Source organism: Podarcis pityusensis (genome assembly GCF_964106645.2).
Source record: "Podarcis pityusensis genome assembly, chromosome: 8".
NCBI lineage: Eukaryota > Metazoa > Chordata > Lepidosauria > Squamata > Lacertidae > Podarcis > Podarcis pityusensis.
In genome coordinates, this window is record NC_138033.1 from 81,066,731 (window position 1) to 81,080,112 (window position 13,382).

The following is a 13,382-nucleotide window of genomic DNA, read 5'->3' on the forward strand; positions in this document are numbered from 1 at the left end:
CCAACATCCTGGCTGCTTCTGTCTCAACAGATGTTGGGACATGGTCTTGAGGGTGTAAGAGCAGCCCTGCTGGATCAGGCCAAAGGCCTGTCGGTTTCACCCATAAGTCAATATGGACAGCTGCATATCCCTGCATTGCAGTGGGTTGGACTAGATGATGCTCAGAGCCCCTTCCAACTCTTATGGTTCTATGGTGCCCATCACCATCACAGCACCCGTAACCCCGAGGTTCCTGATGACTAGGGCTGGGCAATATCTGGCTTTCAACACTGTGATATATCACCAGCTAAACATCGCAATATACTGATATGTCACGATGCCTGAAATAAGGATGGAGCTCTATAGAGGAATTGGCTGGCTTCACGGTTTTCCCCACATTGTGATTTTTGCAGAGCACACACATCATGTTTCGTGACATATCACCAAGTCAAAAATTATGAAACTAGTATCCCAGTATGGACTTCAAACCAGTACAGGATGATATATTGCCCAGCCTTACTGACCATCCTAAACTATCTTGTCTTCTGGGGAGAGGGGGGCTCCTTTTTTGTCTGCACTTTTGCTCATTGGGGGGGCAGTATCTCAGCACTAGCAGCTTTTCCTTCTGCAAAAATGGGTATTTTGGGGCGTGCATGACATTTGGAAATCTTTTTCCAAATGTGCTCCCTGGGTTCCCCCCAAAACAGTTTGGGGTGCCTCGATTTCCAATTCCGTGCACACATATATTCAAGGGCCAGACGACCCGACAAGGGGCAGTGACGGGTGGGAGCAGGGCCATCTTATTCATAGGTGCTAGGGGTGCGTGGCACCCAGGCGCTGGGCTCTCAGGGGCACCTGGCCGTGAGTCTGGTGCCCGAGAATTGAGTCCAGGGAAGAGCCCGCCTGTCAGTCAGAGCACCGCAGCAAGATCTTCTGCTGCGGGCGGCTCTGCACCATGAGTTTGGGGGTGACCAAGCCAGCGAGATGCTGAGGCGGCCGGCTGGCTCTGCCCTCCTGCGTGCCTAGGACTGGGCAACCTGGGGTGGGGGCGTGCGTCTTTGCACGCCGGCGCCGCATATGCTTAAGACAGCCTCGGATGGGAGACACGGCAAGAGGGGAGTCGGGTCACCGGGTATAGAACCTTATAAAGTTGAAGAGCATATATTTAAAGAAGACGAAGAAATGAGCAAATTAAGCTAATAAGGATATGCAGCTGATATTAAAAATAAACTCAAGGAACTGCAGAAAAAGGGGGAAGGAAGTCAAGTTTCGAAATCTCAAAACGATTGTAAAATTAGTGAAATGTACAAACCTTCAAAGCATAATTGATTTGAGTCGGGAGGGACCCAAGGGTCATCCAGTCCAACCCTCTGCCATGCAGGAAACCTCCTACAACCAACCTGAGGGCCGCAGAGACCTGGATGTGGTCCCTCTCAGCGGTTCTCAAGCTGTGGGTCCCCCAGGTGTTGTTGGACTACAACTCCCATCATCCCTGAGCTCTGGCCTTGCTAGCTAGGGGTGATGGGAGTTGTAGTTCAACAACATCTGGGGACCCACAGCTTGAGAAAGGCTGCAAAGCGGCACCGGGGAACCGGCAAGTGGGATGCGGAAGCCTCCTCCTTTTAGGAGTTCCTCAGGCATTCAGAGATAGACTGCTCCTGCACCTGGAGGCTCTCTTTCCGCGCAGGCTTTGCTAGGCCGTCTCCCTTCTCGCCACCCGGAGGCTCCTTCTCCGCCTGGGCGCGCTGAGGACTAGCCGTGTGCCTGGCGCTCTCTCGGGCTGCCTGCCCGAGCTCGGGCGTCCGGCCCCGACCGAGGCCTCGCGGCGGCCTGGCCCCGCGCCCTCTCTCCACCCCGCGCCCGGACTCACCATGGCGGCTGCGCGGCGCTCGCCTCCCGTCCCCTCGTCGGCCTGGCCGGGCAGCAGCTGCGCGCCAACTGAGCGCCGCCGCGGCCGCTGCTGCGGCGCCTCAGCCCGGCCGGAGGAGCGGCGTGCCGACGGTCCAATGGCGGCCGGACGGGAGGGCGCACCTGGCTCCGCGCAGCCAATCCGCGCCCGGGGTTGGGGGCGGCGTGGGCGGGATTTCCTAGCCCGGGAATTAACCCTTTTCTCGTGCCCAGGTGCGCCTCTGCAGGGAGGGAGGATGCCGCTGGGCTCCCGACTCCCATCATCGCCGTTTTAGTACGCAGTATATCAGCTCCTGGATATCTGATAGAATCGTAGGGTTGGAAGGGACCCCCGCAATGCAAGAATATGCAGCTGTCCCTTGCGGGGATCGAACCTGCAACCTTGGCGTTGCTAGCGCGACGCTCTAACCTACAGAGCTAAAGTATTTTAAGCTATTCCATTGCTCTTTTAAAATGCGCTGGGGGGGATTATTGGGTTCTTGTTTTTATTATGTGTTTTGTGTTTTTATAGTGAGATTTTATGTTGTGAAGCATCCTGAGACCTGTGTTTATGGACTGGTATACTATTATATTATTATTATTATTATTATTATTATTATTATTATTATTGTCATCATCATTATCATTAATACTTGAGCTAAAAGGTTTTAAAGTACATTACAGTATTGTAATTATTTCTTGATTTTTTTTGTAAGCCATTTCAGGTTTGCTGCTGTTGTTTTACGGCAGTTAAGCTGTATATAAATGTTATGAGATAAATCAATCAATCATCCCTGACCCCTGGCTGGGCTGACAGGAGTTGGAGAGATAGGAACTACAACTCCCATCATTATCCCTGCTGGCTATGGCTCCCCCATCTCTGAACGTGACCCTCACTTGCCTGTACCACTTGGGCTACCTCCATTGCAGTCCTTGGCTTCTTCTAACACTGGGATGGGAAACATCTGGCCCACCACATGTTATTTCCTTAAATATTTCTTTTGTTTAATCTCTTCCTTCTAATAGTGATAGGTTTGGAGAGGTCCGGAGGGTAGCACATGAGAACAGGGCCTTCTCTGCAGTGGCTCCCCGTCTGTGGAATGCTCTCCCCAGGGAAGTTCACCTGGCGCCTTCATTACACAGCTTTAGGCGTCAGGCAAAAACATTCCTTTTTAACCAGGCCTTTGGTTGACCTGATCGACAGGTCAACCAACCCTTTTAAAACATGGCTCTGTTTTGGGGGGGGCTATTATTGGGTTGGGATGTGGGTGGTGCTGTGGGTTAAACCACAGAGCCTAGGGCTTGCCGATCAGAAGGTCAGCGGTTCGATTCCCGCGACAAGGTGAGCTCCCGTTGCTCGGGCCCTGCTCCTGCCAACCTAGCAGTTCAAAAGCACGTCAAAGTGCAAGTAGATAAATAGGTACCGCTCCGGCGGGAAGGTAAACGGCGTTTCCGTGCACTGCTCTGGTTCGCCAGAAGCGGCTTAGTCATGCTGGCCACATGACCCGGAAGCTGTACGCCGGCTCCCTCGGCCTATAGAGCGAGATGAGCGCCGCAACCCCAGAGTCAACCACAACTGGACCTAATGGTCAGGCGTCCCTTTACCTTTATTATTGGGTTATTGTTTTTATTTTGAATTTATATGTTGTGATCTTTTTTGTGAACCGCCCTGAGACCTCTGGGTATAGGGCAGTATATAAATTCAAATAATAATAATAATAATTAATAATATTGCAGGGGTTGGGCTAGATGACCCTTGGGTCCCTTCCAACTCTCTATGATTCTACGATTCTGTTCTTGTTGCAAAATAACCCCAAACAAACAAACAAACAAACAAAAAACCTTGTGTGTGATTTTAACTATAATTATAAAACTGGAATAAAGTGAAGGGGGAAACAAAGAGGGGGAGATCCTAGCAACACGATGGCCAATTGCTTTCAGTGTTGACGCAATGCACCTTATTTACAGAGAAGAGACAGATGCAACTCTGCCTCTTTCCCCTTTTGCTTCCTCCTGGAACACCCCCCCCCCCACTTGGTGGTTTCTGGTTTCTCTGGTAATCAAATCAGTCTAAGCCCGTTCTGTTTGCAGAATGGAAACTGCTCTCTTTCCGTTACAGATAGCAACAGGCATTGTGGTACCAAACCACTTTGAACGCAGAGCAGCCCTGCTAGGACCTTTGCCCACAGTTACCCTGATAGTGTCACTCCCCCCCAACCCCCAATTTATGACATGATTTTATTTCTTATACAAATACTGAGACACACCGTCGCTCCCTGCCATCGGTATCTGCAAATGTCTGGCTCGTGTAAGACTACATAGAACCTTCATTCTCAATCATGACAGAACTCACAGGTGGAAAATACTTTTATTTTTACAAATCTTCATTATTTGCCAAGGGAGCCTTTGTATGAGTGAATACTTTTAATATGCCTTTGGAGCTGCACTGGATCTTGGTACTTTTGTCCTTCCGAGATGTGACATTTTGTGCTTTAATTTTTTGACGCTTTGTTTTCCTTTTTGCTATTTTTGCACCTTTTGCCGATGTTAATATACCAGTTTTTTAAATAAAAAACCCACAATGAAATGAAACCTGCTGTTCGATCCGCATTGAGTAACAACTTCTGTGCAAATCTGATACCGAAGCAAAAAAGGGGGTCAGAAAACCTACAAGGGCACACCGCCCCCTTTCTTTTGGGGGGGCAAGCCTGCCAAGGAGATGTTCTTGTGGGGACTGTACCACTGCTTCCCCACCCCACTGCAATTCGTAAGCATCTCCAGCTCGTCCTATAAATAACCCTTGGGTTTTAAAACTGGTTGACACAAGACGTGCAAACAGTTTAATGACTTGGTTGGCTTGTGAATGTCAATATTAAGACTGACTGTGGAGTCAAGGTGGGCTTGTGATGGTTCGGTCAAAGCTGGGACTTCCCTCATGGCCTGTGCCCAGCGTGGAACCTGACTGAGATTTTGGGAAGAGGTTGGGCTGGGGGAATGAGAGATAGACTAGAGAGAGGAGGAGAGATGGCGGGCAGCCAGCCCAAAGATGCCCTCCAGATGTTTTAAACTCCTAAAAGGAGGAGGCAGCGATACTTCTGAATCCCAGTGGCTGGAAACTTTAGAGGGGAGAGTTGGTCTTTTGCTCAGGTCCTGTTTTTGGGTTTCTGGTTGGCCCCTGTGAGAACAGGATGCTGGACCCGATGGCCCCCCTTTGGCCTGATCCTCGGTCCAGTATACCTGAAGGAGCGTCTCCACCTCCATCTTTCAGCGCGGACACTGAGGTCCAGCACCGAGGGCCTTCTGGCGGTTCCCTTCTGCGAGAAGCCAAATTACAAGGAACCAGGCAGAGGGCCTTCTCGGTGGTGGCACCCGCCCTGTGGAACGCCCTCCCACCAGATGTCAAAGAGAAAAACAACTACCAAACTTTTAGAAGACATCTGAAGGCAGCCCTGTTTAAGGAAGCTTTTAATGTTTAATAGGTTATTGTATTTTAGTGTTTTGTTGGAAGTCGCCCAGAGTGGCTGGGGAAACCCAGCCAGATGGGTGGGGTATAAATAAATTATTATTATTATTATTATTATTATTATTATTATTATTATTCTGCAATGCTTTTCTTATGGACTGGTGGGAGATGTAGACCAAAACATCTGGAGGGCATCACATCAGAGAAGTCTGCTCTGGGGAGGAAAATGGAGGCAATAAAGACCCGGTTGCACTTATCAGCTCAGGGAGTCCCAGAATCTGCAAGGAGAGCAGAGAAGCTTTGAGCAAATCCCAGCCCTTCCTCCACCCAGTTTCCTCTCTTTCTCTTTCCATCTCTCTCCTGCTGTAATCAAAACCAGACCACCATCATTACAAGCCACATTACCCCTCTCCGGTTTAAAGGAAGGACCAATCTGAACAACAATTGAGGAACAGCAGGGAAGCCACAGTTTTTTGTCGCAGAAAATTTAGCTTTGACACAAGTTCAGGATGAGTTGGTGGACGTCCAAGCAGAACGGTCTTGCGTCTGCAGAAGTCCCGGGTTCACAAATATTTAGCCACCTACCCAACCGCCCTGCCCCCACAGGACCATTGTCAAACCTCCTTCTGCAAGCCCCTTCAAGGTTAACAACAGGGCGACTTTAAAAGCTGCCCGGACAGCTGGAAGATCCAGATTTAGAGCAGCGAGGGAGGGGGAGAGAGAAAGGAGTTTATTTGTGCCAAGGTTTAATTCCACACCACTTTTTTTTTTAAGTGTCAGAACACAATTGTGGAACTTGTGAAAAAAAGAAGAAAAGAGGGCTTCTAGTCATGTGCAGAGTGCACCCCAACTGATTAGCCACAGCCCAGCCCAGTCTGGTGTTGTGCATAAGAATGTTGGCGTAGGACCTGGGAGAGCCGGGTTCGAATTCCTATTCAGCCAGAGAGTTCACTGGGTGGCCTTGGGCCAGTTACTGTCTTTCAGCCTAGCCTACCTCCCAGGGCTGTTCTGTGGATAGAAGGGCAACTGTTATTAGAAGTATCTGGGGCATTTTCAAGGGTCTTTTGCAGCGGCTGCATCCACCTCCAGCTGTTTTCTCCCCGAATCTCTCTCGGCAACCCCTATGGAATGCTCCCTACACCCAAATAGGTAGAAAACAAGGTACAGCAGGGCTGCCTCTGGTGGTCCTTTGCACCGTACTGGCTGAGGCTGATGGGAATTGTAGTCCAAAACCTTTGGAGGGCAGATCTGGAGCAGGAAAATGTCACTCATTGGAGAGTTCTAGGAGCAGGGCAGATCAGGAAATGGGCTTTGGGCTTTTCAAACAGAAGCGGCTTGCCCTGTCTTTTCAAGGGTGGTTATGGAAGCAGCCCAGGGAGTTTTAAAATGACACCCTTGTATATTTTCACACCCACCAGGCGTGGGTGTGCGTTTCCAGCCTTGCCTGCAGCTTGGCTCACTGGCGCGAGTGACCCAGAGCTGTTTGCAAGTACCACTCTGGTTCTGCTCTGGGACAAGACCAGCCCTATATATTTTGCTGCCTGAGGGAAATGGAGAAAGGGTGGCACCGTTCGACGCTGGTGATGAACGCACCCAAAAGAGAACTTTAGGGGACCCAGGAGAGGCCACGGGGCAGTAGAGGGATGTGGCTGGAGGGCTCAGGATGAACAGCTGGGGGTTACTGTTGCAGTCCCCTCCACCACACCCCTGGATCTGTGAGGATGCTGGACTGGATAGGCAATTGGCCTGATCCAGAAGGGCTCTACTTATATTATCATGGCACCTCAGCCAACTCCTCCCTATTTTAAAAAATATTTCTTTTGCAGCCCCAGTGATGCCCTCTGAGAGAAGAGACCGACAGCGCTAGGAGGTGGGGGAACGTTCATTTGCCAACACTGCAGCCTGCTGGCCAATGCTTGGAACTGCAAGAGAGAGAGAGAGAGAGAGAGAGAGAGAGAGAGAGAGAGAGAGAGAGCGAGCCTAGCAGATGCTGTGTGTTGTGTTGTGTTGTGTTGTGTTGTGCTGTGCTGTGCTGTGCTGTGCTGTGCTGTGCTGTGTGTGTTGGCCCTTGACACCTGCAGTTTTTAGAATTCCTCACATAAAAAGATATATTTTTAAACTGCTGCCCGGTGAACTGTTGGAAATCTTTTAAAGTCAAACAACGGATGAATCGGCTAATGTCTCAGCAGCCCTGCTAATTATTATATTTTTCTCACCATGAGAAGCCGCTGCTGTTTTCGTCGGAACTAAAATTCCTTGTGCCTTCTTGCCAGCAAGGGAGCAAGCGGTGAAGGTTCTCTTTTAATTAGTTACTCAGTTGCTGTTTTGCTTAAGGTTTATCTACCTTAATGTTTGATCCCAGCTTTTTGATTCATTAGTTATGCTGCTTGGTTATGCCTTGAACTTTTAAAAAAAAAAAAATTATGGAAAAGGCTGGGATATAATTGTTTCAGATAAAGAGGACATGGAATTCTCTGTCTGGCCCTCTTTGTAGATATAAAATGCATTCTGCTGGACTGGTTACAATCTGTTTTATGCCATGAATGCACCTCTCAAGTTCTTAATGCCCACAGGTGTGCACACAGAGAGCGCTTTCTCAGGTTACCTGTGATTGGGGGCACACCCACCAATCCTGTAGAGCTGCCCCCCCCCCAATTTAACTAGTCTGTGAATGAAATAGGCAAAATCAGAAGTGGTACAGTGTATACCATATTTTAAAAAGAGTATTGTTATATTTAACTTATCAAAGGTGGGGAACTAAAATTGAATCAAATAGTCATTGCTTTTTTTTGTATTCATGCTAAACAAATATACATTTGGAATATGGTTTGGTATTTGTCAGTTTAATGACAAAACCAAATTATTGCTGTTGGTTTTTCGTATTGAGAATTTTGTCATTTTATCTTTTATTTGTAAACCGATTTGAGGTTTGTTTGTTTGTTACAGTCAAGTAGTGCACATAAATGTTTATGAGGTGAATAAATAATAAATATATATCCTCTGTATATCAGCACATCAGTTCTCAGCCCCTCTCTTTTGAAATAATGTCACACACGCACACACACAATTTTACATGTATACTGCATTGCCACAGTTCAAACCGTGCTCAAGGCAGCTTGCAACATGAAGAAAAAAAAATACACAACTACAATATAACAAAGATAATCACAAACAATAAATAAACATTATCTAATTACTAGGAGCTGATGGAGTCTCCTTCCATGGAGGTTTTTAAGCAGAGGCCGAAGGGCCTACCTGTCAGGGAGGGTTTAGCTAATAATAATAATAATAATTAATAATAATAATAATAATAATAATAATGTTTTATTTATACTTCACCCTCCCCGCCCTCAGGGCAGCTAACACCAGTAAAATTACAATTACAAATAAAATATAAAATAAACCAATTTAAAATTCAGGTTAAAATATAGTTTTAAATGCAGCCTCATTTTAATAGTAGCCCATAGATCAAAACCATAAGGGGAGGGAAACATAAGGGTCAGACTGAGTCCAAACCAAAGTCCAGGCGGAACAGCTCTGTCTTGCAGGCCCTGTGGAAAGATGTCAAGTCCCGCAGGGCCCTAGTCTCTTGTGACAGAGCATTCCACCAAGTCGGGGCCAGTACTGAAAAGGCCCTGGCCCTAGTTGAGACCAATCTAACCACCTTGCGACCTGGGACCTCCGAGGTGTTGTCATTTGTGGACCTTCAGGTCCTCCGCGGACGAAGACAGGGGAAAGAACACCAACAGCTGAAATTGATGGACTATGCAGAATTAGATAAACTAACAGGAAGAATTCGAAACCAGAGATTCACAGAAGACTGGTGTAAATTTACAGACTATCTGAAATGTAATTGTGATGATCAGATTACGCTAGTAGGTTTGCAAGAAGTTTTGTGAGGTGAATTATTTGAATTATTGCAAAAATTGGTAAAGAGGAGAATTGTTAGTTAAGATAATTAAAGGCAATATGAATTTAAGAAATGCAGAGAAGTGATAAGAATGGTGGATCATCAGAGGTCTGATGGAAGTCCAAAAAGATTGTATAAGAAGTGAAGTTTTGTTGTATGTATGATAAGTAATATGTTAAAATTAATAAAAAAATTATTTAAATAAAACAACAACAACACCCACAGCAACAACACTCTGTCGGGGCCTGGGGACGCTGCCTTTGGGGTCTGAGCTCGGCGCCTTCTGAATGCCAAGCAGCTGCTCCGACGCTCAGCCCCGCTGGAGACAGAGGAAAGGAGCTGCCTTTTCGTTCCCGCCCGGCAGAGGGCAGCAGAATCCCGCCTGGCTCTTGCGATGGGGCAGCAGCCCAGTCCCTTTTCCTTCCCAGCCGAGAGGGAGGGGGGGGGGTCCAGTGACTGACACTCCCTGTCCCCCTCCCTCCCTCTCCCCCTTTAAAAAGGCCCGCGGGGCCCTCCGACGATGCCCGCGCTGCAGGCAGATGGTGCCGGCGCAGTGAACGAGGGCAGCGGCTGGAGGAGGAGGCGACGCGCATCAGAGCTGGAGGTAAGGCTATGGGGACAGGCGCCCCCCAGGGAATCCCCCCTCCTCCGGCCCCCTTATTCATCCTCCGGACAAGGGGACGCTTTTCTCTCCCTCTTCCTCTTCTCTCTCTCCCTCTCCCCCCTTCCTCTTCTTTCTTTCTTTCTTTCTTTCTTTCTTTCTTTCTTTCTTTCTTTCTTTCTTTCTTTCTTTCTTCCTCTCTCTCTCTCTCTCTCTCTCTCTCTCTCTCTCTCTCCCGGGAACCAGCAGAGCCGCTCCTCTCCCGAGCTCCTTTCCCGGACCACACACCCCCTGCCCATGTGCAGAGTGCCTTAGCTGCGGACTTCCTGGTTTCAGCGCGTCGGGAGAAGAGGGGAAGGGGAGGCGAGAGAGATGATCTTTCGCTCCCCCGCGAGGGGTGGTCCTCGGTGGAGACAGGTGGGCAACGGGGGCGGCCAAGCCCCCCTTCAGCTTCCTCTTGCTGCCAGCCGGGATGGGAGTTTCTGAAACGGATTCGAAAGAAAGGGCTGTGGGCAACACTTGGGGGGGGGGGGGCAAAAAGAAATAAATTACAAGGAGGCAGCTTTCTGTGTCAGAACACAGCCGGAGCTCTTACTGTGGATTGAAGGGAGCTCCGGGTGAGCCCAGCCAGGGGGTCTTTGCTCTGCTGGAGTGCAGTTCTGGAGGGGGTCCGGTGGAGAAGATTCCTTCTACACGGTCTGCTTCAAGTGGAGATGCCTTTTTTGCGCCTGGGACCTCCTTCCTGCGACGCTGGTGCTCTCCCACTGAGCTATGCTCCTTGTAAAAGATTCTAGTCCTCATGGTTCCAAAGGAATTTGAAGAGGAGCGCAGGGAGCTGCCTGGTGCGGATTCAGTGTCGTCTGCACTGGCTGGCAGCGGCTCTCGGGCAATGGTCCCTCTCAGCCCTAACTGGAGATGCCTTTTAGGATTCAACCGGGGGTGTGCAAAGCTGGGGATCTGCCGCTGGGGCACAGCCTCCTTGCCCCCACCCCCTTTCTCCCCAAGCGCCTCTGTGGGGCAGAGAGATTTCTGGCATGGTGGCTGCTCCTTCAGTCCCTCCAACAGGTCATTTGCGTCCAGCTAGCAAAGGCAGGGGCTGCTTCCTCCCTCCACCATTCCCCCCAAAGTCAGCAACCGTTCCCCCTCCCCCTCCCCATCTGCGATGCATTAGGAAATTTATTTCTGCACCAGACATTGCCTTCCACAATATTCCTGCACTGCATTTTTGGCTTTCAATAGCACCTAGACCCAGCAATGTGGTTTCCAAGAACGACTGAAAAGTTTTTGCAAAGGTACCGTCCAGTGGCGTAGCGTGGGTTGTCAGCACCCGGGGCAAGGCAAGTAATTTGCGCCCCCTAACCCGTGGATTTTAGCAGGGGGCAGAGAGCTGCGAGTGCGAGCGCGCCCCCCCCCCGATGTTGTGCCCGGTGCGGCCGGCCCCCCCCCGCACCCCCCACGCTACGCCACTGGTACCGTCTCCTTCGTGGTGGCCATTTCATTGCCTCAGCTGTTTGGGGTTGGGTTTTTTTGGGGGGGGGGACGCCCCATTCTTTGCAGGAGTTTCCTTGCATGGGGCTCTGTCAGGTGACCTTATAACCCAGGCCAGGCAGCAAGACTTGAACCCAGGTCTCACTGCGAGAGGAAGAGAGGTGTGAGATTCAAGAAACAGAAGCACTGCGAAACGAAAGAGTAAAGCATGCTGTGAACATGAAACAAGGTGAAAAATCGCCCCCAAACTGAAAATAAATAAATGAGGGACTCACAACAGGGAAGAATATCCTCAAACATTTCAGTTTAGCCGACTGTCATGAATGCTTGATCTGAAGTTCCTGCATTGCAGGGGGTTGGACTAGATGACCATTGGGGAGCCCTTACAACTCTAAGATTCTATGAAAAGGCAAGTAAGAGGGGGCACAACAGAAGTGTATAAAATTCAGGACGGCGTGGAGAAAGTGAAGGGAGCAAAGTTTCCCTCTCTGTCTCCTTGACACTAAAGAACTCCAATGGAATGTTTGCAGATTCAGGACAGATGCAAAAGAGTCCTTCACTCAGCACATAGTTGAAGTATGGAACTCACTGCTGCAGGAGGCAGTGATGACCGCCAAGGTGGATGGCTTTAAAAGAAGATTGGGCAAATGTCTAGGGAGGAGAGGGCTATAGCTGGGATGGCTTTGCTCTGCCTCCATAGCTGGATTCAGGAATGCTTCTCAATCCCAGTTGCTGGAAAGCACAGAATAATTAGAACCACAGCCTCCACAGCCTGTCCTTAGATGTGGTGTGTGGGCAAAACTGAAGAATTGGTGGCGGCGGGATGGGGGGGAGGAGAGGCAGGGGGACAAGGCCATTTACAAAATGTGTCAAGTTCAAATGGGGGGAGGGGGAACCCAGCAATTTAGCAAACGCATAATAAATTCAAAGTCACGAAAGAAAGCAGGCAGAATGAGGCAGCCGCCTCTGCTGGCCAATCAGGTTATTGATGGCTAATTCTCCCTTTCCCCAAATCTTATAAGACCTTTGCAACTGGAGTGCCTGATGGAGTGTGTTTCATCTGGCAGTTGCCACTAGCCTTATAAACCCAGGAGATGTCAGGCATGGAATGCAGTTCCCAAGTGCTTAAATTCGCTCTCTCCATTGTCGCTGCAACCCGCCTGTAGAGACATAGGAAGCTGCTCTTATTTCGAGTCAGACCAGCGGGTCCATTTAGCTCAGGGTTGCCTACACTGACTGGCAGCAGCACCCTGTGGGGTTCAGATTCAGGGGTCTCTCCCAGCCTGGAAATGGCATTGGGGAACTGAACGTAAGATATTCCTGCCTGCAGGGCAGGGTCCTCTGCCGCACAGCTCTGATCCTTCCCTGATATGTTAAAATCATTTCAGCGCACACAAACATCCCCTTCTAATATAGTCTAGCACTCAAAGCAAGTAAGAGATCTTAGAATTGTAGAGTCGGAAGGGACCCTGAAGACCATCTAGTCCAGGGGTCAGCAAACCTTTTCATCAGGGGACTGGCCCACTGCCGCTCAGACCTTGTGGGGGGCCAGACTATATTTTGAAAAATAAAAATACCCTGCGAGCTGCTCCCACAGCTGCCTCCGGAGGAATGCACTCTGCACGCGCTCAGGAGTGCATCTCGGCGCTGCCCGCTCACCAGCATTGTTGACGAGCAGCAGCTGCTCCATTGGCCCATCCCCGCAGAGCTCCCAGGCGCCCTGCACATGCGCTGCGGCCCGTCGTCCAAGGCCCGGTTGGTGGGCAGGCCCTGCACGCAGAGCGCCAGGCAGGTGGCGCGCAGCTCACCCTCCAGTTGCTCCAGCACGGCTGCCGAGCACGCCTCCAGCAGCAGCACCGAGCTGGGCACCAGGTGTGGGGCCAGCAGGCACGCCAAGCTCCGGCTGAAGCCCCACGATGTGCCTGTCATGATGCTCAGACCCACTGCCTGCCCGCCGGCCTCTCCATCCATGGGTTTGCCTCAGTGCACGGGTTTAGCTGCCCAGTTGCACCTGCGGTTTCCTGCAGCCAATCCGAAGCCATGCCAGCATTGCA

The 13,382-nt window shown here is 50.0% G+C and overlaps 2 protein-coding genes across 4 annotated transcripts in view; one reads left to right on the forward strand and one right to left on the reverse strand.

Moving 5' to 3' along the window:
• The window catches only part of ECE1 (endothelin converting enzyme 1), a 76,877-nt gene extending 66,410 nt beyond the window's left edge, over positions 1-10,467 (reverse strand). The window contains exon 1 of one of the 3 annotated variants that reach the window (XM_081017366.1): positions 10,436-10,467. Coding sequence is in view for 1 of the 3 variants with exons in the window: in XM_081017363.1 (XP_080873489.1) it covers positions 1,850-1,852 (3 nt within the window). In the remaining 2 variants the exon portion in view is untranslated. Of the gene's footprint in view, positions 1-1,643; positions 1,821-1,849; positions 1,958-10,435 lie in introns of those variants that run through there. The other 2 variants (XM_081017363.1, XM_081017365.1) reach the window with 2 other exon arrangements.
• Positions 9,723-13,382, forward strand: part of ALPL (alkaline phosphatase, biomineralization associated) — a 56,105-nt gene continuing 52,445 nt past the window's right edge. The window contains exon 1 of the mRNA XM_081017436.1: positions 9,723-9,843. The gene's annotated coding sequence lies outside the window, so the exon portion shown is untranslated. The remainder of the gene's footprint in view (positions 9,844-13,382) is intronic.